Source organism: Malus domestica, chromosome 15 (assembly GCF_042453785.1).
Source record: "Malus domestica chromosome 15, GDT2T_hap1".
Lineage (NCBI taxonomy): Eukaryota > Viridiplantae > Streptophyta > Magnoliopsida > Rosales > Rosaceae > Malus > Malus domestica.
Genome location: NC_091675.1, coordinates 7,614,286 through 7,639,299, shown reverse-complemented (window position 1 = coordinate 7,639,299; position 25,014 = coordinate 7,614,286). Strand labels below are relative to the sequence as shown.

The 25,014-nt window shown below is 36.6% G+C and overlaps 4 protein-coding genes across 8 annotated transcripts; 2 read left to right on the top strand and 2 right to left on the bottom strand.

Moving 5' to 3' along the window:
* The first annotated feature begins 3,959 nt into the window (after window positions 1-3,959).
* On the top strand, window positions 3,960-11,361 carry LOC103456100 (plasma membrane ATPase 4). The gene is made up of 17 exons (XM_008395735.3): window positions 3,960-4,142; window positions 4,289-4,383; window positions 6,491-6,610; window positions 6,698-6,934; window positions 7,028-7,789; window positions 7,883-8,005; window positions 8,096-8,200; window positions 8,285-8,429; window positions 8,549-8,713; window positions 9,102-9,340; window positions 9,493-9,525; window positions 9,614-9,695; window positions 9,777-9,937; window positions 10,052-10,225; window positions 10,385-10,567; window positions 10,666-10,847; window positions 11,026-11,361. The coding sequence occupies exons 2-17, from the start codon at window positions 4,327-4,329 to the stop codon at window positions 11,120-11,122; spliced, it is 2,865 nt and encodes a 954-aa protein (XP_008393957.2). The 5' UTR covers window positions 3,960-4,142; window positions 4,289-4,326; the 3' UTR covers window positions 11,123-11,361.
* Window positions 11,362-12,376: 1,015 nt separating this feature from the next.
* On the bottom strand, window positions 12,377-14,569 carry LOC103431339 (peroxidase 16-like). The gene is made up of 4 exons (XM_008369488.4): window positions 14,277-14,569; window positions 13,967-14,164; window positions 13,132-13,297; window positions 12,377-13,027 (listed from the first exon to the last, which is right to left on the bottom strand). Exons 1-4 carry the CDS (start codon window positions 14,541-14,543, stop codon window positions 12,621-12,623), a joined length of 1,038 nt encoding a protein of 345 aa, XP_008367710.2. The 5' UTR covers window positions 14,544-14,569; the 3' UTR covers window positions 12,377-12,620.
* Window positions 14,570-17,786: 3,217 nt separating this feature from the next.
* On the top strand, window positions 17,787-18,926 carry LOC103456094 (uncharacterized). The gene is made up of 3 exons (XM_008395725.4): window positions 17,787-18,089; window positions 18,406-18,538; window positions 18,641-18,926. The coding sequence occupies exons 1-3, from the start codon at window positions 17,926-17,928 to the stop codon at window positions 18,695-18,697; spliced, it is 354 nt and encodes a 117-aa protein (XP_008393947.1). The 5' UTR covers window positions 17,787-17,925; the 3' UTR covers window positions 18,698-18,926.
* Window positions 18,927-19,007: 81 nt separating this feature from the next.
* LOC103456095 (uncharacterized) lies at window positions 19,008-24,564 on the bottom strand. 5 transcript variants are annotated; one of them, XM_008395726.4, is made up of 13 exons: window positions 24,266-24,564; window positions 24,081-24,125; window positions 23,838-23,886; window positions 23,677-23,725; window positions 22,497-22,567; window positions 21,850-21,908; window positions 21,595-21,684; window positions 21,212-21,269; window positions 20,759-20,895; window positions 20,618-20,674; window positions 20,269-20,366; window positions 19,621-19,823; window positions 19,008-19,287 (listed from the first exon to the last, which is right to left on the bottom strand). In XM_008395726.4, the coding sequence occupies exons 1-13, from the start codon at window positions 24,344-24,346 to the stop codon at window positions 19,220-19,222; spliced, it is 1,065 nt and encodes a 354-aa protein (XP_008393948.2). In that variant the 5' UTR covers window positions 24,347-24,564; the 3' UTR covers window positions 19,008-19,219. The 5 variants fall into 5 exon arrangements, with proteins under 5 accessions (XP_008393948.2, XP_008393950.2, XP_008393949.2 ...); XM_008395728.4 differs by having other exon boundaries at window positions 19,008-19,278; window positions 24,266-24,431; XM_008395727.4 differs by having other exon boundaries at window positions 24,081-24,122; window positions 24,266-24,429.
* Window positions 24,565-25,014: the final 450 nt, after the last annotated feature.

Genomic DNA, 25,014 nt, shown 5'->3' with positions numbered 1-25,014 from the left:
ACACGGATGATACATCACGTGTTTTTATGTAAGTGGTTGAAAATTTTAATTTTTAAGTTATTAACCTTTTAACACACATAACCCACCATTTATATAAGGACACATGATGTACCACTTCGTGTGACGGGAACATTGAAAAATCTCTCACAGCCTTGAGCAACCACAGTTTGACTCGTAATCCCACTAAAAAGGCCGGATTAGAGGATTAATTGATGGATTACGATCGAGGTAGACTTCTGTTAGGCGCAACATATGTCACCCACGCGGGCAGGTTGGGCGCGTCCAGTCCGAGTCAAACATTAAGGTGTGCATGTCCTAATTTCTTTTAGAGTAATATTATTCATACCATGTTTTTATATCATATTTCTATACCACTTTAGGTGGCATCTGATGTGGACAACCACATCATTTGAAAAATTTGCAAAATCCAAGGAAATGAAGGAGAAAGACTCATCGTATACCATAATCATCATTTAATTAACTAGTTTTTCTTAATTATTAGTTTATTAAATAATGAATTAAATTTAAAAATCTAATTAATTCAAATGAAGTGGCTATCCACATCAAATGCCACCTAAGGTGGTATGAAAATATAGTACAAAAATATGGTATGAATATCATTAATCTTTCTTTTATAACAAAGAAAATAAGAGTAAATTGCCCAAATATTTCCTGAATTTGGTATTTAACTTCCCAATTTTTATTGTAAATTAATGACTCGAACTATTTTTTTTTAGCAAATTTCTCTTTAACTGTCCATTATTTTATATTTCTGTCCAATATAGTTACGTGCATAACATACTTTTTTTTTATAATTAATCATTAATATATGTATTTTCATAATACAAGTGAAGTTGTAACACTTTTATGTATTTAAAAAAAAGTGTACTTGTAACACCTATTAATATTATACATATGTACAACTATATTATGATAACACGTATACTATATATTAGTCGTATTTCGTTGAGGGATTGTTTAAATAAATTTATTTGAGAGACAACAAGTAGTGCTCAATCTATAATGACTTTTAATAATTCGACCGTTGAACATTCATTTTTTATGCATAAATCACCCTGCAAAAATTCATCAAAATCGAAAACCATTTTGACAACTCAAAATGAACTCCTTGATCTGACTAATATTGATGGCACGAGGTATTTTATGTTGATAGATAATGATATTTCTCTAGTTTAACTTTTGAAGCATCTTTCGCTTAATATTAGTTGATGTCTAAAATGTACGCTCGTTAACAAAAATTTTGTTAGTACACCAATAACATTAGTTGGTTAGATATTTAATCGTTAGAAATAAGAAGAATCGGTGAGGATTGAATCAATACAAAGTTGCATATTTCGTCACTACAAAAAGCGTCATCTGTCTCATTAACTAATATTATTCTCCAAATAATATATATGTTAAATTTGACCTTTATTCTTCGATTTTAAAACCTGCCACCATCTTTTTAGGAAGAATAATGCATAAAGAAACTCTCTTCAATGAAGATGAAGAGGAAAAGAAAAGAAATATTTCTGAAAATTGTTGGCCACTTTCCAATTCCCATGCTTCTTGCATACGTTAGTGATTAAATTATATGTTTAATTGTTTTAGAAAACAAATTTTATTCCTTTTTTTTGTTTGAGCACTACTGTTTTTGAGGTGTGATTTCTGCATGTGTTTTCATTTTATTTGCTCTTCTATTCAATATAGTTGGTAATTAGAAGCCAAAAAAAAAGTGTGGAAGGTGGAAATAGAGTTAAAATCACTTGTTTTTAGACAAGTTGATGTTAAGAATATCACGTTTAAGAATGGAAAAAATAGAACAAACTCTGGAAATCGAAAACAAATAACCAAGATAAATAACACCAAGAATTTACGTGGTTTGGCAATATGTGCCTACGTCCACGGGACATCAACAACAATCTTTCACTATATCAATAATGAGTACAACCAATAATCTTGCCAAATCTCTAGAACTATGACTTGACGAAAAACCTAAAAGAACAAGAACAAGAAATACACTCTCTTTTCTTTTCTATCGCACACACTTTACAATATTATCTCACTCTAATCCCTTGAGTGGTATACAATTTATTGTTTTGCTCCTCCTCATACTAGTACGATATATAGACACAATAAAGGTTGTCTTCAATGAGGATTACTAATCCTTATTGGAATCTAGTTATGAATTTTTCTCCAATTGAGAAACTAACTCCAATTGAGAAACTAACTCCAATTGGGAAAACAACTTCAATTGGGAAAACAACTCCAATTGGGAAAACAATTTAATCCTCTAAGACTATAATTCCTTATAGACGTAGGACAACTTATCATGGGCTGGAAAAAACCCAATAGCTGATACATTCTAAGCTTCACTAGGAAGAGGGTTTCAACCCGAGATGAATGAGATCAAGAAGAAAGTTCTCCCCACCAAGAGAATGCATCACTTACAGAAGAGTAGCATCATAGAAAAAAGTTTGGATGTCAATTTTCACACTTTTTTCGATTTCTCTACTCGCTCTTGTATTTCTAATTTTCAGCAGTTGAACGGATCAAATGAGCATGAAGACATAAAAGCAATGTAAATACACAAAATAAGAGTGTGAAAATAACTTTCCAATTAATTTTGGTAAGCAAAGAAATAAATGTTCAAAAGCTTCTTAACATGATCGCAATTAAATGATCTCTATATAGCTTGGTTTAATTAAAAGAAAAGTAAATTGTATAAGAGTTTTGTGATGACTCTGTCACCTAATTAACGCTCGGAAACTGCGCCTTTCATAGTGGAACACTAGAACCACAAATGGATGATGATGCGGTTTTTCGATTTGAATTTTGTGATATTTTAATTGTCCATTGGTAGTACATATGAGTCAATTTCTAAATGAAAGACCAATTTATTTTGTGATAGCAATTTATAACATATTGAATGACCTAAAAAATAAAAAATTATTTTGTGGTACCGGAATATTATTTTGTGTATGACTCCATTCATGCTATAAACTTATAATATGGATAAATTATGACTTTAAAAAGTGACCAACTATCATCTGCCGCATCACGTGGTCTACAAAATATAATTTAAAATTTTAGTCTTCCTAACTTATCTTAAAAATAAAAATAAAAAGTTGGGTCGAAAAAACCAGAACAAAAATTGGGACATGTTTATGCTTGACTATTTTCAGCATGGAGACGGCATGCAATAAGCTGACTTGATGGAAAACCTTCAACATGTTGGCATTATGTTTGCAAATTAACTTTAAGCATATTATCTCCACAAATTATTGCAACCATCGATCAATGTTTGTTCCCCCAATGCATGGGGAAAAAACTCAAAACCCCTTTTTACTTTAGGATTAAGCAGTGATTTTTTTTTTTTTTTGCAAACATCACTGTTGAGACCAGGGGCAGATCCGCATGGATGCCATAATAGCCATGGCTCATATGGAATTTCACCCATTTATGTAGGGGTGTGTGGATACTTTTTACTTATCACACATTTTTTTAATTTATGTCAATTGATCTTCTTTACTTCATTCGATCAAACGGCCGAAAAATAAAAAGGTGTGTGAGAAGTAAAAATGAGTGTATGGATATCACACATCTTTATGTATATTGTACGCTAATTTTTACAATAAAAAATATATGGTATCAACAGTGATGTGAGCATCTCTAAAGTAGGAAATTAAATTTCTAAGATCGTGTGAGTTCAAATCAAATAACGTGGTTGTAAATAATTAAATTATTATTTAAATATCGATTAATATATTTATTTCTTATACTGAGACATCATTTGAATTAAAATTTTGATATTTCTATTGTTATCACGGCTCGTAAAATAAAAAGAAAACAAAACAAAAACAGAAGAAAAATGACCGTCACGGAGTCCCCACAGTATTCCTCCACGCGCCGCATTGCGCAAAGGGGTGGCAGGTCAAAGACGCTCGCATATGGGCCCACTCGTGGATCCCCACCTACTCCCAAACTCAGGTGTATATAAATCAAGCCAGTGTGGACTCCCTAGCTCTCCTTCATTCATTCACTCACTCCCACCATTTCACCCGCCCCCGCCGCGGGCTCCGAGACCCGAAAACCCGATTCCCCCATTCCCTCCTCCCCTCATCCTCTCTAACCTTTTCATGGTAGGTGACCTTACGTCTTCTCTCACTAGGACTCTCTCTCTTTCTCTCTCTAGACTCTAGGGCTTTATTTTATTTCAGACTACATATACTCCGCCTCCTTTCTCTTATTTTTGCTCAAAAACTAATCAAGTCCTCTCTCACTGCAGCTCTGACCTCCTCCGAGCTCCCCAGCGACTCCTCCACCATGGGCAGCGATAAGGCCATCAGCCTCGAAGAGATAAAAAACGAGTCCGTCGATCTGGTATATACATATATCCATATCTATATCCTTTCCTTTTCTCTCTTGAACTCTGCTGCATGTGTTTGGTTTCCGCGAAAAAAAGCTAAAAGGAAAGCAAAATTCCAATCTAATTGAATTTTTGGGGAATTTGGTTTTCTCTGTATCAGTATCGTGAGTTCATCTCACTCGCTTCGAAGATTTTTTTTTTTTTATAATTTTTTCCGCTTTCTTTCTCAATTTTTCGATGCATTTTGCTTTTATTTATTTATTTCGCTAATTTTCTCGCCTGCCAAACGGTTGTTGATATTTTACGATCACAGTTTGGGTAGCAGGAGATTTCGCATCGTCCTTTCAGTTCTTCGAAAATAAAATATTTATATTATAAAAAATTATAAATTATCTCTTATTTTTCGTGGTTAAATCGGCGGCGTGACTTATCTGTTTTTTTTGGTCTGTCATTTCGGCGATGGTCTTAGAGACACGACACACCAAACTTTCAGGCCATCTGAATCGTTGGGGCCGTTTGGACTCCCCTTCCGGTGGGACCAGATCAGAGCCCAGAGCGAACGGCTCAGATGCTTCCCTACCATATCTCAAGCACTTTTTATTTGTTTATAATTTTTAAAAAGACTGTTTCGGTTTTTACTTTCGGAAAATGTTTGTTAAAAAATTTATATGGTCTGCGCTTTTTGGAGGAGTGTGTGAGATACGCACCCGAAAATCGCATGAAATCAGCGGCTTGACAACGCAACGCTGATGTACCAGAGAACATGGCTGGCAACCGAATATTAAATTACCCTCACGGGCCCTATTTGACGCGTGTTTGATACGCACCTCTTTTTTTGGTGATGCTTAAATAGTTTTATATGCAGAAACGAATAATTTTTGATTTGTCAGATTGAACAATTCCATATGAAGACCTGTGTTGATTTTATTCCATACTTGGGCGTATTTTATTTGCTTTTTTGATTTGGGATTTGGGCGTTTTGACTGCCTTCCTTGTATTACATATTTGATATTTGCTTGGATCTTTCATTTATAATTTAATATATTTCTTTAATTTTTGTTTTCATTGGTCAAACGTTAAATGTCTGTTGAGGAATAGCTAAATTGTGTAGTAAATGATAATCTCACACTATTTTTTTTCTGGTCGGTGAATAAATAAAGGGTAGTGTTATCTGTTATTTAGTATTACGACCTAGTGGTATTCCTCTTTGCTTGTAAGTGAGAGGTCTTATGTTCGATTCTTGTCACATGCCAATTTGAACTACATTAAGGCTAAGCTCATCCCTTGCTTCTTAGTGTAGATTATTAAATTAAATGAACTGAAGAAAATTAATGACAGAAAATTAACACAAAAGTATGTGAGAAGTAAAAATAAGCGTATGAATAACACTACCCTAAATATAAAAACAAGTGACATAAACATGGGTGCGTGTGCGTAGGGTAAAAAGAGCTGTTGTTAGTATTCATGATTGTAATTTTACCCGTGTTCTTGTTTGGTTTATGCAAGATAAGGTCAAAAGTGTGTTCATGAGCAGTTGAAATATCATTGTTCACTGTTTTAATTATTTTATTTTACTACGTCATGAAGTCAACAAGGGAGAAAGAAGTGTTTGACTTTTTGTCCTTGAAACAATTGTTTTTTTATCTTCGTGGAACCTGCGTTTTTTTAAGGTTCACATGAGGCAGTGATCCAAAAGCAGATCCCATCTGTCCACACATGTATTTCGTGAATCTACTGACTATTAATCTGTGAATCCTAACTGTTGAGGTTTTTGTTGACTGAAGAAAAATCTTAAAATATCATCAACTGTTTTTTTTGCTAATTACAAGTAAACTATGGTGCATTGGTGAATTCTTACAGTAAGTTTTTAGTTTGAAATAATTGTATGTGTGTAGAACCGAACGTATCATGACAAATGCGGTTTAAATATCGGTGCTGCATTCAAACGATTCAGATAAATTTTGAAATGGAAATGTTTCTGTTATAGGAATCATCTGAAAAATTCATGTAAAGAAAATAGGTGTTGTTTGAATTTCATATTGCAGAAAACAGTTGGTTGCATGCAGTTACCCCTAAGAAGTGAGCTGTTGATTCATGTTTATTTGTTCATTTTGTTCACAGGAACGGATTCCGATAGAGGAAGTCTTTGAGCAGCTGAAATGTACAAGAGAAGGTCTGACTGCAGACGAAGGAGCCAACAGGCTTCAAGTCTTTGGACCAAACAAATTAGAAGAGAAAAAGGTTTGTTACAGTTTCTGACATATTGAAATCTTTTGTTCCAACTTTTTTTTTGGTATGACCTGTGATGATTTTGTCTTCTGTAAACAGGAGAGCAAACTGCTCAAGTTCTTGGGATTTATGTGGAATCCTTTGTCATGGGTTATGGAAGCTGCTGCTTTGATGGCTATTGTCTTGGCAAATGGTGATGGAAGGCCTCCTGATTGGCAGGACTTTGTTGGCATTGTTGTTCTTCTGGTCATTAACTCTACTATCAGTTTCATCGAAGAAAACAATGCTGGTAATGCTGCTGCAGCCCTTATGGCTGGTCTAGCTCCCAAGACTAAGGTGAAGAAATAAAATTGTTGTAACAATGCTTATATTGGTACTGCCAATATTCTTATGAATAGTTTCCTGATTTTTTGTGGTCACCTGATGTAGGTTCTTAGAGATGGTCGATGGACTGAGCAAGATGCTTCAATTTTGGTGCCTGGAGACATAATCAGTATCAAATTGGGAGATATTGTTCCTGCTGATGCCCGCCTTCTCGAGGGTGATCCTCTGAAAATTGATCAATCTGCCCTTACTGGCGAGTCCCTTCCTGTTACTAAGAATCCTTCAGATGAAGTGTTTTCTGGCTCAACATGTAAACAGGGTGAAATTGAAGCAGTTGTTATTGCTACTGGTGTGCACACCTTCTTCGGTAAGGCCGCACATCTGGTGGACAGTACCAATCAAGTTGGGCACTTCCAGAAAGTTCTCACTGCCATTGGGAACTTCTGCATTTGTTCAATTGCCCTGGGGATACTAATTGAGATAATAGTAATGTACCCAATACAGAGGCGCAAGTACAGGCAAGGGATTGATAATTTGCTGGTTCTCTTGATTGGAGGAATCCCAATTGCCATGCCAACTGTTTTATCTGTCACTATGGCTATTGGCTCCCACAGGCTTTCTCAGCAAGGAGCTATCACCAAGAGAATGACTGCCATTGAGGAAATGGCTGGCATGGACGTCCTCTGCAGTGATAAGACTGGGACTTTGACCCTGAACAAGCTCACAGTTGATAGAAATCTGATTGAAGTGTTTGCCAAGGGTGTGGAGAAAGAGCATGTTATGCTTCTTGCAGCAAGGGCTTCTAGGACTGAAAATCAGGATGCTATTGATGCTGCAATTGTAGGAATGCTTGCTGATCCTAAGGAGGTAATTGGTCTCTCGCTTTTCTTTACTTTATCATTACTTTATGGTCCAAGCTTTCATAATCTAATCTTCTGTGTTGTATAATAAATTGGGCAGGCACGAGCTGGTATAAGAGAAATCCATTTCCTACCATTCAACCCCGTAGACAAGAGAACTGCTCTGACCTACATCGATTCCGATGGAAATTGGCATCGGGCTAGCAAAGGTGCCCCTGAGCAGGTAACCTTGTCTTAACTCAATTCTAGCCATTGATTTGGGGAAAAATATCCCTCTCCGGACATAACAAATGCAGATATTTCTTATCCTCAGATATTAACCCTTTGCAACTGCAAGGAAGATTTCAAGAAAAGGGTGCATGCGGTGATTGATAAGTTTGCTGAACGTGGACTTCGTTCTCTAGCTGTTGCAAGACAGGTTTGAAAGACAAACCTTTATCATATGCTTATTGTTGTGTCAACTGAATTCCTGATATCATTTCTGTCATTAATTTATCTCCAGCAAGTACCAGAGAAAACAAAAGAGAGTCAAGGGACACCATGGCAGTTTGTTGGTTTATTGCCGTTATTTGATCCTCCTAGGCATGACAGTGCAGAAACAATTCGCAGAGCTCTCAATCTCGGTGTGAATGTGAAAATGATTACAGGTAGGCTTCATTGCCCCTTTAAACTATGACTACATGTAGTTCCTCCTCCCATTTTTCTCCTGCCTGGGGAATTTCGATGCTTTATTCATTCTTTGTAATTTGTTCTTCCCATTGTGTAGGGGACCAGCTTGCCATTGGCAAGGAAACTGGAAGGAGGCTTGGTATGGGAACAAACATGTACCCGTCTTCCGCATTACTTGGCCAAGACAAGGATGCAGCCATAGCTTCCCTCCCTGTGGACGAGTTGATTGAGAAGGCTGATGGATTTGCTGGAGTGTTTCCTGGTGGGTTCTACCGGAACTTCTTTGTTCTTTCTGCTTTCTAATTAAACATGCAATCTGTTTAATGAGAAGCTTTCTTGGTAGTAGTTTGCATTTCCAAAGCACTTGTTATTGGTTTAAATTCAGCCTATACTCATGATGGTTCATAGCATTCATAATGATTTATAATTTAAACCAATACCAAGTGCTTTGGAAATACTCCAGTTCTGAGGATAATTGTGAGTGTTGCCAACAAGTACCGAGGACAGAGCAACATTTAATTCAGCACTTGTTGGCGACAGACTCACAATTATCCACTATTTTTTTTCATTATTAATTAAATGTGCACAGTATATGAATGTTCTGAACTTGATATTGACCCTTGTTCTAACACATCTTTTTAATATTATAGAACACAAATATGAAATTGTAAAGAGGCTGCAAGAGAGGAAGCACATCTGTGGAATGACTGGAGATGGTGTCAATGACGCTCCTGCATTGAAAAAAGCAGATATTGGTATTGCCGTAGCTGATGCTACTGATGCTGCAAGAAGTGCTTCAGATATTGTTCTCACTGAACCAGGATTAAGTGTGATCATAAGCGCAGTACTGACAAGCAGAGCAATATTCCAGAGGATGAAGAACTATACTGTAAGTTACATTTATGTTTATTGAGTGGATATAGTGGTAAATCTTCATGAATATACGTAGAGTTGTAAATCTTCGTGAGTAAATGTATAGTGGTAAATCTAGTGTTTTATAAATTTTCCCAGGCCATTCTAATTATTTTGTTCCATTTGCAGATCTATGCTGTTTCAATTACCATACGTATAGTGGTAAGTGAAGCAATGATCGGTATTTAGATATTAGTGTTTTCCTATTTTAGGCTGTGTGTTGGTTCTCACATTGCTAAGATTTATGCAGTTTGGATTTATGTTCATTGCTTTGATATGGAAGTTTGACTTTGCACCCTTCATGGTATTGATCATTGCCATCCTAAATGACGGTAAGATCATCCGCCTATCTGTTTGTATAGGTTACAATTAGAACACTATAGCTCTAAATGTGTCCGATTTGTTTCTGCCAGGAACCATCATGACAATATCAAAGGATCGAGTGAAGCCATCTCCACTGCCAGACAGCTGGAAACTGAGGGAGATCTTTGCTACTGGTATTGTCCTTGGAGGTTACATGGCACTAATGACTGTAGTCTTCTTCTGGCTTATGAGAGATACCGACTTCTTCTCGGTACGAATGTAATCTTTTTTTTTTCCATTAATATATAAGCTAATCAGGTCACAGTTGTTTTGGCAAGTGTGTTCATTCTTCTGATTTTATTCACTTTTTTTTTTCATAATGCAGGATAAGTTTCATGTGAGATCTTTGAGAAATAGGCCTGAGCAAATGATGGCAGCGTTGTACTTACAAGTGAGTATTGTGAGCCAAGCCCTTATTTTCGTCACAAGGTCTCGCAGCTGGTCGTTTGTTGAACGCCCTGGACTTCTCTTACTTGGAGCTTTCATGATTGCTCAACTGGTAAGCATTTTTGCCAACCGTTTACGTTTATAATATTTCCTAATTGCGCTACCAGATGCAAAGGTTTTGTAATCGTAGTAATTTCCAATAATGCAAGGCCATACGACAAAAAAAACAAAATTTCCTTTTCTTATAATAGCTCATTCTGCAAAATGGCAGGTTGCAACTCTCATAGCAGTGTATGCAAACTGGGGTTTTGCACGGATAGAGGGAGCTGGCTGGGGGTGGGCTGGTGTCATCTGGATTTACAGTATAGTGACATATGTCCCTCTTGACTTGCTTAAATTTGCAATCCGATACATTCAAAGCGGGAAAGCGTGGAATAATCTTTTGGAGAACAAGGTATGTTGCATTCCGCTACATTGTAAGCGCTACTCTACATTATATAAGTCAGATTCATGTTTCTTGCCACAATTTACCTTATTGTGCCTTCCCAACAGACTGCCTTCACTACAAAGAAAGATTATGGAAAAGAGGAAAGAGAAGCACAGTGGGCTGCAGCACAGAGGACCCTTCATGGTCTTCAGCCACCTGAGACGAACAACCTTTTCAATGAGAAGAACAGTTACAGGGAACTTTCCGAGATTGCAGAACAAGCCAAGCGGAGGGCTGAGGTTGCAAGGTAAGGACCAGTTGTACTCGTACATAGATAAAGAAGCGCACGTGTCTGGATAATGATATCTGCCGGTTCTGTGTCTTGTTTCCGGGAAAATGCTCCATCTTGCATCATTTCCCTTTGCTGGTTCGACTCGTTCTTTATTGAAATCGAGTTCTAAGAGAGTTTTCCATTTTTCTTGCAGGCTTCGGGAGTTGCATACTCTGAAGGGTCACGTCGAGTCAGTTGTGAAGCTCAAAGGACTCGACATCGATACAATCCAACAACATTATACAGTTTGACGAGCCTTCCAAAAGGGAAACACAGAGAGGCTTAAGCTTCTACCTCGGAAGAGCGATAAGCGAAAATTAATGACGATGATGATGAAGCGCATAGCAATAACCTTGTGTCTTTAGATTAGGTTGCAATTAGTTTACCTTTGATGTTAAATATTGGGCAGAGGATTCTCCTCTTTCGTAGCCTAAAAACATGAATTTTACAGCTTCGTTGCTTTTAATCATATGTCGGCCTTTTCATGTGACTGCTGCTTGCTTTTGCATCATTACTGCACAGAGTAGGAGCCTACAAAGCAAGTAATAAGGATGGATCCAATATTTTATGGGTAGGACATAAATCTTAGCTTTCACTTTTTTGATGGTCGATATGAAATTTGCAAAATCCGTGATGGAATTTTACGAGTTTGATACTAAATCATTACAGTATTGTGACTTAACCAAAAATTGCATATTTCATCTCTTGGAAGCTTTTCTCAAAGCTGTAGAAGAAAATTGTGTTTTAGAGTCAATATTAATTATCTTATTGGGCAAAGCATGATTTTGGCTCATGTAGTTTAGTGAAGTTTTACTTTGTTCAATTGTTGCAGCTTAATTCATGTTGTTTAATAAAGTTTGCAATCCAAGGACAATAATTTTAATTTCACAACGTTTTTAATGGAATTAGCAAGTGAGAGGTATGCGCGTAACACTTTACCCTACAAAGTTTGTGGTTTATTAACGTAATAATTACGTTATAAATAAGGCGATGGTATACAGAGATGAGCATTAGAGGTCTCGAGTTCAAATACTTTGTCCTCGATATTGCTTGTATTAAAGAAAACAAAAACAAGGGAATGCTATAGTTTATGACAGCCAATGAAAGGGTGAAGATATAGCATGTAAGGAATTGGATCCTCTCCGAGGCAATGCCTCGGGATCCTCCTGACTAGACAACACGGGCCGTTGAATTTTGATCCAACGGCTACAATTATTATAATTTTTAGAGGAATCCTCATGTTTGTAGCCGTTGAATCTCGTGTTGTTTGGTTAGGAGGATCCCGAGGCTTTGCCTGGATAGGATCCAATTCCAGCATACATGTGAAAATTTTGGGCAGGTTTTCGTGCCACGTCATCAGTCCGCTCAAAACAACTTAAGGAGAATCCCTGCAATTAAGTCTAGTGGTGGATGGAGGTCCGATCCTCTTGTGTGTCTCAGGCGCACGGGTGGCCGGACACGAAACTCCCTAACTAAGAAATCTCTTATTTTACAGAGGCAAAGAATGAAAGATAGTTTTATCGTAATTTATTTATATTGTTTTTTTCGTGGCAAGGGAAGGGACACAAGAAAGGGAGAGAAATTTGAACCTAGTAGATGTCGGATAAATGCTCTCTCCCACTAGAGCTACAATCATGGGTAAACCATTAACGATGATTATTATGATAAGCAACTAGTACTTATGGAACTCAGTGGATTAGCCTAGCAAATAAAATTTTTGCAAACAAAACCATAAATATACGGAATAATCTAGTTCACAGCAGCGCAATTATGCCTAATCTCACCCTGCTTTCCGGTCTTGATCCCTACTCTTCCAAGCTTTGTCATAGCTGCCACAAAAGCTCGTTCAAAGGCGGCGGCATCCGCTGCGAATAAGTTGACAATTTTTCTTGATTTGGTGTCAGTGAACAAGGACTGATCAGAAGTGAACAACCCTTTCCCTTGCTGAAGGTTCTTGTAGTACACATTGTCGAATCTCTGCGGCGTGTGTGGGTCCATGGTAACTGCAATTCTCGGATCTACATTTTTGGGACACTCTTTTCTGAGCTCCCTTGCATATGCGACGTTCATCGTTGGATCGATTCTGTTCTTGCTCTTGAAGTTGTAGATCCGGTGAGTGAATCTGTTGCAATGTGAGAATCCAATTGTATGTGCTCCTGTTACACATGGATGTTTTATTTTAACTACGCTCTGGACACGAAAAAATGAAGTGAAAATATTTTTTTTCGGATTCAGGGCGTGACAACTTTTCTTTATGTACCTGAGAGCGCGACAAGATCAGTTAGAGAGAGACCGTGTTTGGCGAACAATGAATCAAGCTCTTCTACGTTAAAATCAGGATGGGGAAGATGTTGTCTCACACTTGCTTTTGTAGAAGTCCTCCCATCAAGTCTTCCCAATTCAACTTTGTAGAATGGTCCCCCAGTCTGCACCCAAAGAATATATGCTAAACTTTCTCTAATTCTCTACTTAGTATGATTTGATTAGTAAAAACACGCATAACTTTTGACTTAATCAGTGACCTTTAGGAAAAAATATATTCCTTTTTCAAGCAGTAAAAAGGAACAAATTGCTTTTGAACTCGATTAGCATAGAGGTTAAACGTTCATAAAAAAGAGGCGACTTTAGACCAACAAGGCTCTCCGCTTTGCAAGAGTTGGGAGGGAGAGAGTGGGAGAGAACATATATCGTACACAGTCTTACCCTTGCTTTGCAAAGAGGCTGTTTCCACGACTCGAACATGTGACCTTTTAGTCACAAAGGAGCAACCTTTTAGTTGCGCCAAGATTCACCCTCAGAGGTTAAAAGTTCATAACCCACAAAAACAAACCCCACATTGAGGTGAAAATGAATTATGCACTGAACAGCAATAGTTGTGGATTTTTACAGTGTATGAAAAATTATCATTTTTCTCAGTAAAACTGTAAAATTGTGAAGAAAAAAAAAACCCCCACATTGAGGTGAAAATGGATTATGCACTGAACAGCAGTAGTTGTGGATTTTTACAGTGTATGAAAAGTTCTCATTTTTCTCAGTAAAACTGTAAAATTGTGAAGCTTTAAAGCGTTGAAGAGACAAAATTGTGCTTGTTTTACCAGTCTTATGACATCCCTTGTGGCCAAGGCCAGAATGTCAGCACAAGAAACCTTGTTCCTGCAATTAGGCACTCTATCAACAGCAGCCTTGGCTTTGATCACCGTGTCAAACCCGTCTCCGGCGAGTGAAAGGTTATCCGAATTATCCTTCTCCGCTGAGTTGTTCCGAAACGCTAGCATTATTGAAGCATCGCATCCCTATCCAAAAAACAAAATACTTCACACACATTGCACATACATCTCTGATAGCACGAAAGAACTTCGAAGCAACGAAAAAATGCAAGTTTTATGTATGAAAGATCAAAGTTACCTGAACGAAACAATCGTGGAAGAAGAGCCGGAGAGTGGCTGGGGCTGTGACAAAAGTCTGCTCAAACTTCAGCTTGACTGCAGCATGAACAATTGATTCAACATTAGGGCATGATTTTCTGTAGTGCTCTACATGAAGTTGAGCAAAGGTGCTTTTGAGGAGGAGGAGAAGAAAGAGTAAAGGAAGATAGAAGGTGCTTTTGGAATTCATTTGAAAAGTTGAATACAGTAGGTTCTTGATTGCGTTAGTGTCATGCATGTGAAGCATGTCTATATAAAGGTTAATTAACGTGAGGTGGCTTTGTCTGTGAAGAATATTCAAAGAAAATAATGAGAAGTTAAATTTAAAGAATAATAAGACAAAAAATTTAAATAAATAAATAAATAAAAACTCATAAGACCAACTCCAATGGTGGGCTAAAAGCCAAATTACTCCCCAAAATTTTCCCCCAAACCCACTCCAACCCAAGGGGAAAATTTGGGCTACTGCTAAATGCTAAACCAAGGCCATATTCCCTCCGAAATTTAGCCCAAAAATCGTAATTTAAAATTTTCAATATTTATCAGAATTTATTTATTTTTAGATTAAAATGTTTATAAAATTAATTTACGATAATCTACATTTTTTTTTTAAATTTAATTTAACAAAAAAAAAAGCCTAAGTTCATTCATTAATAATTCCGGGCTAAAATTTTAGGCTAGAACGGTTAGAGCAGAAAAGCTGTTTCTTGGCTAAAAGCTAAATTTTTCGGGTTAAAATATTTAGTTTTTAGCCCAACCATTGGAGTTGGTCTAAGACCATCTCCAACCCTTAGGCTAAAAGTCAATTTTTTTAGCTCGGAAAATTTGGCTTTTAGCCCAGAAACATATTTTCTGCTTCAACCCTTCTGCACTAAAATTTTAGCCCGGAATTATTAAAGAATGAACTTAGGCTAATTTTTTTCTTGAATCAATTTTTTTTTAAATATGTAGATTATTGTAAATTAATTTTATGAACATTTTAATATAAAAAAATTTAAATTCCGATAAACATTTGGCATTTAGCCCGGGGGGTATTTGGCCCAGAAATAACATTTGGCATTTAGCCTAAAATTTTAACATGGGTTGGAGAGTGTTTGGGGGGTAATTTGGTTTTTAGCCCAGGTTTGAAGATGGTCTAAAGGAGTGCTTGGATGGAAAGGAGTTGGATTTGAAAAAATGATGTGACAAAATGGCAAGCACGCTGGCATGCTGATAAAGATGTCTGGATTTTTGGATGTTTAGGGTTTTCAATTTTAGATTCTTCCATACAACCGTACATATTGTTCTATATTATATATTGTAATTTTCTTATAGTCCTCAAGAAGATCAAGTGGTGATGATCATGTAACTGAGTGCTATAGGAAGAGAGAAAATATCTCTCGGAATAACTAAGCTTTGGTGGTGGGATAGTCAGTATGGCAATCACTTTTACATATAAAGAGTTCATGCACATTGAAAGTTATACTTAGGTATGCTGGGATGGTACCTAAATAAAGTAAAATCCGTTCTTTTGTGAGATTATATGACCATTTAAATAATCATACTGCCTTATTAAAGTTTTTGTTCCATAAGCTGTCGTATTGTGAAATATTAAAGTAAAGTAATTGGGTATTGTGGGAGTGTCATTGTCCAATCTATGTGCTATTTGGCACATGACAAGCAGATAGTACTCAGAAAAATGCATAAAAGGCCATAACTGCTCTAAAGAAGACATGCTAAATCCAAATTATCTGTCTCTCATTCCTGTTGTCATGTGGTCCTTGAGGAACAACAAATGATGTGTATAAAGATTATAAAAATAAAGCTTTAAAGTAGGTTATAAAGAATGGTTTATAACTGGTGTAATTCTATTAACTAGAAGGAATTCTATCGGATTTAGAAGTTTTTTTTTTTTTTTTGGGTATTATTTGTAGGTAAGTAAAATTTATCATAATTAGTATAAATAAACATACAAAGCATAAACAATTACATCCAAAATTCCTCAAGCCGTTCTCTCTTTCTCTCCTCTCTAGCCGACCACTCTCTCTATCTCTCCGAGTAGTTAGTTTTGCAACAAGATTTACCCATCAAATCTCTCTTCTATCTTCACCAAAAAAATAATATATCTGTCTTCTATAGCCGGCCACTCTCTCTCTCTCCCCCAATAGTTAGTTTTACAACAAGATTTACCCAACAATTAAAATCGTTGTGAGAAATGTTGTATTGCTTTTTTGTAGAGTGAAATTGTTTATAGGTATAAGAATACAAGTCACATAGTATATTATTTCATGTGTTGTAATAAAAATAGACAATAATGTTGATATGCTATACTTCTTGAGTATATTAATAAAAAAAAACAAATTTATGTGTTATAATTTGAGTGAAATAATAAAACTACGTGATCGTATGAATAGAACAAAAATTGCTCGTTTCCACAATAGCAACCTTCAAACATTGCCACGTGGATAACCCAGAAAATAAAATATTAGTTACAATGGAATATTATCTTTGTTTGAATATAGGGCAGCCCACATGGTTCAATAAGTAATATTGCTGAATCAAAGCAAAAAAGCAACCTTCTATGTCTTGCCAAATGCTATTTGCTGACAATTGCGTCATGGGCATATCATATCTAATAAATTTCTCACATTTCTTACATAGAAAGGGAAAAAAACTTGTCATAGTTTCAAAAAGAGGAGAGGAGATGCCAAAACAAATATAGACAAAGTTTTAATAGGTATATCGAAGCTGTTTATTTCTTATTCATACGTTAATGTCTGATATTTAGATTGATACTGATTTCTCACTTAGATTTAAAGATACAATCATCCAACACTTTTGAAAGTTCAAACATGAAACATAAGTTTGTAGAATCTCTTAATACCCTAAAAGAAGCAATCATGTCTAGAATTAGGTCAAAAATTGGAAAAGAAAATTTATGAAAATAGGAGTCGAGCGAAGATAAGGCGCAACTTGATCTTAAAGTATAACGAGTCGGTTGATCGGCCATGGAAGTTAGATGAAATTCAAAACATTAACGTTCAGACAAAGAAAATTATTGTATATCAAGAATTATCTCAATAGTTTAGAGATGAGATTTAAATTCGATAGTTTAGAGGGGAGACCACTATAAGCTGAGCTATACCTAGACCTGTAAACGAGTTGGGTTTATCAGGTTTGGATCGGGTTCAATCTGACCCGTTAAGTTAACGGGTCATCCATTAACAATTATTTAACAGGTGACCCATTAACAATTTTTTTTTTATAGAGTTTATTTTTTATTGTTAAGACTTTGCAGAAATTACTAAAACATTATCAACTAAATGGTGCTAACGGGTTGACCCAAAGTGACTCATTATTTAACGGGTTCATCTGTTAGCGACCCGATCCATTAAGCATTTACTCAAATACTAATATTAACATATCGGGTCGGGTAGGACTAACAGGTCGGGTCCAAAATTTCAAGTCTAGCTATACCTATATAGATTCGGGCTCATTCATAATATGTTAATCACCCATCTAATTTTAGCCCTAATCTGACATTGGGACCCTCAAAGCGGCGTGCCGTTTGTGTCAGTCAAGACAACGACAACCAGTGACACTGAGTCAGTTTCCCTCGGTCAGCACACAGCCTAGAAAGCGAGGGAAAAATGGCAGCGGCGTCGTTTAGGTGGCTACTGCAGCTGCACAAGGACGTGCCAAAAGCCGCTCGGTTTTACGCCGAAGGGTTGGACTTCACCGTCAATGTCTGCACTCTTCGATGGGCGGAGCTCCAGTCCGGCCCGCTCAAGCTTTCCCTCATGCAATCCCCCAAGTAAATTCCTCTCTCCCTTCTCCGAGACTGGGTGCTCGATGCACACCAGGTGTTTGATGATTTGTCTAAACCAGATGCTTACACGTTCTTTGCCGCAAATGTTACCGTTCGTTCGTGTTTTTCGTAAAAAGGGTATAGTTGAAAGAGACCCAACTCAACGTAAAACATCAAAATTTCTTGGTTTTTTTTTTTTTTTTTTTTTTAATTTTGTATTTATTTTATGGTTCATGCTAGTTTTGGTAATGTGGCACAGTAATTGGATTTGAGCTTTGCGTTTGGAAGGAAATGGCATCTGCTAATGATGAATGTTTGACAGGGATCATGTGATGCAGAGCGGAAACTCTTCACTTTTGTCCTTCACGGTGCCAGACATTAATCAAACGGTGACCAAGTTGATGGCGTTGGGAGCTGAACTCGATGGCCCTATCAAATATGAAGTTCACGGCAAGGTGATGACTAAATTTCTGAACGAAACCATTGCGATCATTTATTCTTCTATCATCGCTAGTCGGTACCCTGGATGCTGAGATTTTAATACGATTACATTACAGGTTGCAGCCATGCGATGTATTGACGGGCACATGCTAGGCCTCTATGAACCTGCTTAGGAGTTTCAGAAGCAAACCCCTTGAAAAATAGGGTGCCTGAAGGGGATGTGAGGAATCTCGGGCCAATCTTCCCCTCTCTCTGTAATCGTCCTTGTAGCGGAGGAGATTGCTCCAACTCTACGATGCTTCACTTAAATTTTAGCAAACTCCTATCATTTGTATAAAAGTTGATTCATTGAAATGTTTGCCCGGTGTCTCAGTACTGGCACTGTTGAGCAGTTCATGAGAATGCGCCAGGTGGTGAGACGACGAGGATATTATAGGCAAAGCGGAAGTCAATTAGAATGTAAGAAGCTGTCAAAGTCTAAAATGGCGTGAATTAAAACGATGACACAATTTAGATAGATCAAGGCAGCAAGATACAGAATTCCAGTCGGAATGAGCAGGTGAAACTCAAATATACAAATTGCCGAAATCGAATATGGTCCTATTGTACTCTACTGCTAAACAACCAGAGCTATATTCCTGCACCACTTTTGGCTATGGCTTTGTACAAATCCAGATGTTCCGACTGGTGTAGCATTACGAAGAGTTCCCCTCGCATATTTCCCGAAGAGTTTGGGGCAAATTCAACACTATTTCTGCGTATGCTGGAGTGGGATCACAAAACAAATACGAAAAACTAACAATAAGAAAATGTAGATGCTCACAAAGCATGCACATGAACTGTTCGGTAAATTGTCTACGATCCATAAATCTTGTTTGTAAGTTTCCATAGAAAATTAGTACCTTACTGCCATTAGCAACAAAGTTGCAGCGGGTTTGTTTTTTTATATTTCAAATGTAATCCAAGACCAAAAACTTTATCAGAGCTTGCCAAGTATCATCAGATAGGTTGAGGGAAATGTTCATCGAAATTTTAAACATCATTTATATTGGCAGAGCAGTAAGCAAGTGAAAAAGTCATCAACCAGAAAGAATACCTTCGGGTAAGCTCTTATTTCGCAAAGCATCCTCTGCATAGAAGAGGGTGGTTGGACCTTCCAATGTTCCGTTTTCCTTTTTGTTCATGGATGATATATTTAGACTGCTTTTTCTGGGTTGACACACTGGCCATGCTACCACACTGACATGAGTTGGAAGCACAGAAACAAGCTCTGCATATTTAAGCTTCACAACCACCTTGCTGCAAACAGAAAATCACATTCTTCAGGATGATGGAAACACATTTACTCGCGATGATGTATACATAACCATGCCTGCTACCAAGATGGCACTCAACCACACGTAAACTAATAATTGATTCGATTATATCATGGGATAATGGATATATAAAGCAAAAGCTACCATCAACTACTTTTGTCTTGTCAAAAGAATACATAGAAGTGAACAAATTTATCATTGTCCTACTCAAGACAAAGCTATATTAAGTGCCAGACAGACCAAGATATGTTAACTCAGATGCGTCAGTAACAAATTACCCAGCTCATACAAGTACTCTAAAAGGGACTGGCAATGAATATGAATACGCTGACATATCATTACGAATGTGTTTAGCACATCAAGATATTATTTCATTGATGCTTCAAAATCCAAATACACAGTATAATGCAGGGGAACAAAGCACCAACCAATCAAAATCAAGTTTTGAAAAGACGATTAAGCTGTAGGGAAGGGTAAAATGAATTTCTTTGATCTGATTCCCATATAACTCCTTGACAAGCCTAACCTGCATGACAATCAGTGAAGTTAAGAGTAGTAAACAATTAAATAAATAGGTGTAATGGAACAAAGCTATAGTGTCCAACCCACCCACCCCTCAATCCCACGTCTCTAATTTGCACATCTCATCCAGCATATGTTTATCTCTTCAATATTTGGTAACAAGGCAGGGAAACCCACCCTTCACCCTCCTCTAACTAACTATTTTTGCATATTCTAATAATTACAAATTTTAGTTTACATAAGCCAACAGCATACCTGTTCCCTTCTGTCCACATAAGCCTGTAACATCTCTCCAATGTAATCTATAAATTTCTGAAAGCACATCATCAACGACAAATAATCAGACCAGGGGCACAATATTGAGTCAGCAAGGCTAATGCACAAACCCAATCATACCATAGCATTGGAGGAAAGAAGATCATTTTCTGCTTCTCGTATTGGCAAGAAGTACGGAATGGTGTGTTCGAGGACTGTCATCTTCTCAAGAAATGACTTGCTCTCAAGCACACAATGGTATAGGTCACAAGGTTCTCCTGCGTCATTGCAGATGCAGATGAGTTAGCATCCCCACCGCTAAAGGCCCAAGTGTTGAATGTGTTACAACCTTATAGCACATATTTTTTTCCCAAAAGTAGAGTAATTTTCTATAACCATCTTGATGAATGTGTTACAACCTTATTGGAGGTAGATCTAACTGTTACACCCCAATCTTTTATCAACTATTACCTTCAGTTTGCTTATGGAATATTTTACACCGCAGAACAGTGATCTCAGATAGAAAAATGACATGATACCATAGTAGACACTGAAAATATTAACTAATTGAAAATAAATTACTTCGCAGCATACCTGCATAAGATGTCTCATACAGTATGCCAATTCTTGCCCCTTCCAAACAGCAAATCACCTGTCCACATATTAAACCCATATTCAGGAAACTTCTCACAAAAACAATACTCAATAAGTTTATGAAATAAAGATTACCGTATGTGTATGCTATATCTAATATATAAACTCTACAACTAGGGTATAACTTATAACCAAATCACCATGAATCCTGGCATTAATGTTTGTATTTATGTTCACTCCCAATTAGAAATTACATCTACAATTATTAAATTATCAGGAACCAATAGACAACAATGCACAGTTATTCTACGACCAGAAAGGCTTCTTTGCTGGCATAGGGACAATCCTCCAGTTACTGATTGAAACAAACTTCTCAAAATTACCTTATTTCCGATTTTATACGTAATTTTTTCTTGACCAGGCAACATGTTTACGTCTCCCTCCATTGCCTTTCTTTCAGCCTCCATGTGAACCTGATTAAAGTCTAGACCAATTAGATTAGGCAATTTTTCACATTTACTATGAAAAATGAAACACAGGAAAACGAGATATCAATTCCATCACCAAATTCTAACATCAAAAGTTTAGGGAAGCCACAGTAAATCTCAATCACTTTAAAGTATTGAATGGAACTGTACCCGCTCTCTTATTGTTGCTAGTAGTCCATCGTTCCATTGTTCACCATCCAAATAAGTCTCTGCAACAAAGGATATATTTCAATTCTTACTCAAGCCAAAAGATAAACCAAAGTTTTCACACAAGTCAACCCAAACAATACACAACTCCTTAATGAATAGGAAAACTTGGTAAAAAAAAAATCAGAATATTCGATGAGTTATATTGTTTAAATCAAGCTTATTATCACAGGTGAGCCATCAAGAACCATGACTTTGAGCAATACAATAATTCCTAAACAGGTGAGCCATCAAGACAGCACACTAATTTGTCCCTTGTGGGACTGGGGCCATAATAGTCTTCCCCTTCAGTTGCTGGTATCCTCATCAAGAGAAGGTTCAATCACACACTTCGCCACGACAGGCTTTTGGTCAACTAAAATACCAACCCGATAGTGGTTGGGTTCCTTAGACCTGTATATACCAAAGATGACCACAGTGCACAAATGATGTGGGACTTGAGGTATCACACCACATATGTGCTCTCCTCCAACAGCATTTAGGAACATGGGAAGGAAAGAATGAGTAACTTGACATAATGCAAAGCTAGATACTATTGATTCCAATTACATTTGAAATGAAGCATTAAACATAACACTTTTTAAAGATACCTTGAGTTTGTATAGCCCGTGCAGCTTCAAATTCCTTCTGTAGACGCTCATAAATTATCTTGTCGGCATCCCTGTTAAAACAATAGAATCATTAATAAATTAGTAGTAGTAATATACACGTCCACCAATAATTACGATTCTATCTCTAACTGGAATAATGATGAACAAGGGCGCCTTTTTCTTTGGAGGCAGTAAGGCACACACATAGAATCGTCATCAAATTCTTCGCCTATTTTATTAAGGCTTATATCCACACTTCATAAAGAAATAAACATAGACAGGGGCATGTGCCAAGTATTTTTTTCACTGGCGTATTTTATATGTAAGCATGTATATACGCATGCGTGTGTCTGCAATATATGTATGCACAATTGCACATATATGCTTACACATACAAGATAAATACTACTAAAGTTACTTTCAAACAGCTTAGACAACTCTTTGCTACAAAGTCAGCTAAGACATCTTTAACATTTAATCGCAAGAAGCCCGACAACCATAGTGCGGGTTTATTTTATTATAATTAAATTTCTTTTGAATATTAACATAAAATTGCATTACTGATTCCAGAATCCCGAAGTAGCTGATTGTCCCAAATTCACAAAAATCACAGGAGACTATCAGGTTATTCAAAAACTTGTTAGTCTTTTTCGAAAAATATTTGGAATTTCAGTGACCCACGAATCATAATCAAATTCATACTCAAAATAAAAAGATATGAAGAAATAATGCTACCCACATTTTTTAGATAATCAAAGGAACAACTGGACTTCATTTGGGTGAGGCCATAGCATCTAAAATGCCTGCAGTTATAAACATAGGCATACGATAAGAATTCTTAGTAGATTTGTTACTTCCTTCTTCCACTCTTCGATGATATTCTTTTCTCCTATTTCATTGCACAAGTAATCTCTAAATAGATTCAGTAAGTGAAACTCTAGCATGAGAAAGAAAATGAAAACAAAGGAAACAAAGTATACAAAAAGCATATATCCTTGCGCCTAGAGGAAGCATCGCCAGAAAGGCCTTAATTATTTGAAGTCACTCAAAAGAATTTTATACGAGCATTCCATAATATTTGAAAGCAATGACAGTTCCATAAAAATACACTACGATCTCACAATAACCAAAAACGACATGGTGAATAAAGACTTAACAAATTGCTCCACGAATACTTTACCTAGAAAGACGCTCCGCTAACTCGCTATGCCTTTTGAGAACATTTGTCCCTGTCAAATACAAGAAAAGCTTCAATGGCCTTCACAACAAGCAAGAATTCTTGTAAACGTTTGTCATAAAGAACAAAGACAATAAAATACGAATACGAAAAGGGTTGCTCACATCTAGCTCGTATGGCGTCTAACGAAATATCTTCCTCTTGCATATAACCCTGTTACAAAATAACACAAAAGTATAATCTTTGTGACAAATACGTACAGAGTTCCAGAGCACTGATAAGTAACAAAAATTTGACTGTGACCATCACCAAAAACACATTTCAATTAACTCAAAAATTAAAACTTGAAAATTGAAAATTCTACACTGCAAAATAACATAAATTGAGTGATAAATGATAATTAATACCATTTCTCCTGGGGCATAGGAACGTCCGCTCAGCGATTCAAACTGCTGCAGTATTTAACAGAAATTGCGAAGCAATTCGTATAAAATATGAAGAAAAAAATCGAAAAATCCAATCAATTTCTCAGCAAACATAACAATTTAAAGTAAAAATAAACGGAGAATTGCAAACGAAAGAAAAAACTGACCCTGCGAGATGGGTCTCCGAGATACGCCATCTTCCTCGATCTCCGCCTGAAATGCTCTTCTGCGTCGTCGCTGTAATCCATTCCTCACAGGAAAGAGAGAGAGGAAAGAGAGAAGAAGAAGAAGAAGATGCTCGGAATGGGTCGGACTAACCCGGAATCACAAAAATTAGGGATTTTGTAGAAAGTCGGGTAAAATTACTTGACCCGAACCCGAGCATAAAGTCAGGTAACGAACTGGGCCGCCAGGTTAAAACTTCCACGTCTTTCGCTCGCAGACGGGCCGCCAAGAAATTCACCTTATTTTCTTACCTCCGTTATAAATATTTTTTTTGTTGAAAATAAGTTTTCTTTTCTAAAAAAAATTAAACATATTTTGTTGACCTAACCAAGAAAAACAGAGAATTCTGTTTTTTTTAGATAACAAAAAGAAATAGGTACAAGATTTGGACAAATTCACAAATATTGTAAGATTAAGCTTTCGAATAACATCATATAATTTAGAAATTTTTGGTTGCATTCTAATTTTTATTTATTTATTTTATCAGATAGAACATTTAAAATTGAATTTGAAAAAGTTGTTAAAAAACTGAGGTGCTAAAATATGCGTTAGTAGTAAGTCACATAAATAATGAAATTCATGGTTAAAGAAGGTTTATTTATATTTGGACGTCATTGTTGCTCGTCATCTTGACGTTTCTTGTCACTAAATTGATCAAATATTTGTTCTTCAAAAATTATATGTCGCTCAT

Excerpts from the sequence above, each read along its gene's own strand:
- LOC103456100 (XM_008395735.3), top strand. The coding sequence starts at position 4,327 with ATGGGCAGCGATAAGGCCATCAGCCTCGAAGAGATAAAAAACGAGTCC. Across the intron at positions 9,341-9,492 it reads AGAGGATGAAGAACTATACT|ATCTATGCTGTTTCAATTAC; the intron begins GTAAGTTACATT and ends TTCCATTTGCAG. Across the intron at positions 10,568-10,665 it reads ATAATCTTTTGGAGAACAAG|ACTGCCTTCACTACAAAGAA; the intron begins GTATGTTGCATT and ends CCTTCCCAACAG.
- LOC103431339 (XM_008369488.4), bottom strand. The coding sequence starts at position 14,543 with ATGCTTCACATGCATGACACTAACGCAATCAAGAACCTACTGTATTCA. Across the intron at positions 14,165-14,276 it reads TCCACGATTGTTTCGTTCAG|GGATGCGATGCTTCAATAAT; the intron begins GTAACTTTGATC and ends TTTTTTGGATAG. Across the intron at positions 13,028-13,131 it reads TGATCTTGTCGCGCTCTCAG|GAGCACATACAATTGGATTC; the intron begins GTACATAAAGAA and ends CATGTGTAACAG.
- LOC103456094 (XM_008395725.4), top strand. The coding sequence starts at position 17,926 with ATGGCAGCGGCGTCGTTTAGGTGGCTACTGCAGCTGCACAAGGACGTG. Across the intron at positions 18,090-18,405 it reads TCCCTCATGCAATCCCCCAA|GGATCATGTGATGCAGAGCG; the intron begins GTAAATTCCTCT and ends AATGTTTGACAG. Across the intron at positions 18,539-18,640 it reads AATATGAAGTTCACGGCAAG|GTTGCAGCCATGCGATGTAT; the intron begins GTGATGACTAAA and ends ATTACATTACAG.
- LOC103456095 (XM_008395726.4), bottom strand. The coding sequence starts at position 24,346 with ATGGATTACAGCGACGACGCAGAAGAGCATTTCAGGCGGAGATCGAGG. Across the intron at positions 22,568-23,676 it reads TTAGCGGAGCGTCTTTCTAG|GGATGCCGACAAGATAATTT; the intron begins GTAAAGTATTCG and ends TTGTTTTAACAG. Across the intron at positions 21,685-21,849 it reads TAGCAACAATAAGAGAGCGG|GTTCACATGGAGGCTGAAAG; the intron begins GTACAGTTCCAT and ends GACTTTAATCAG.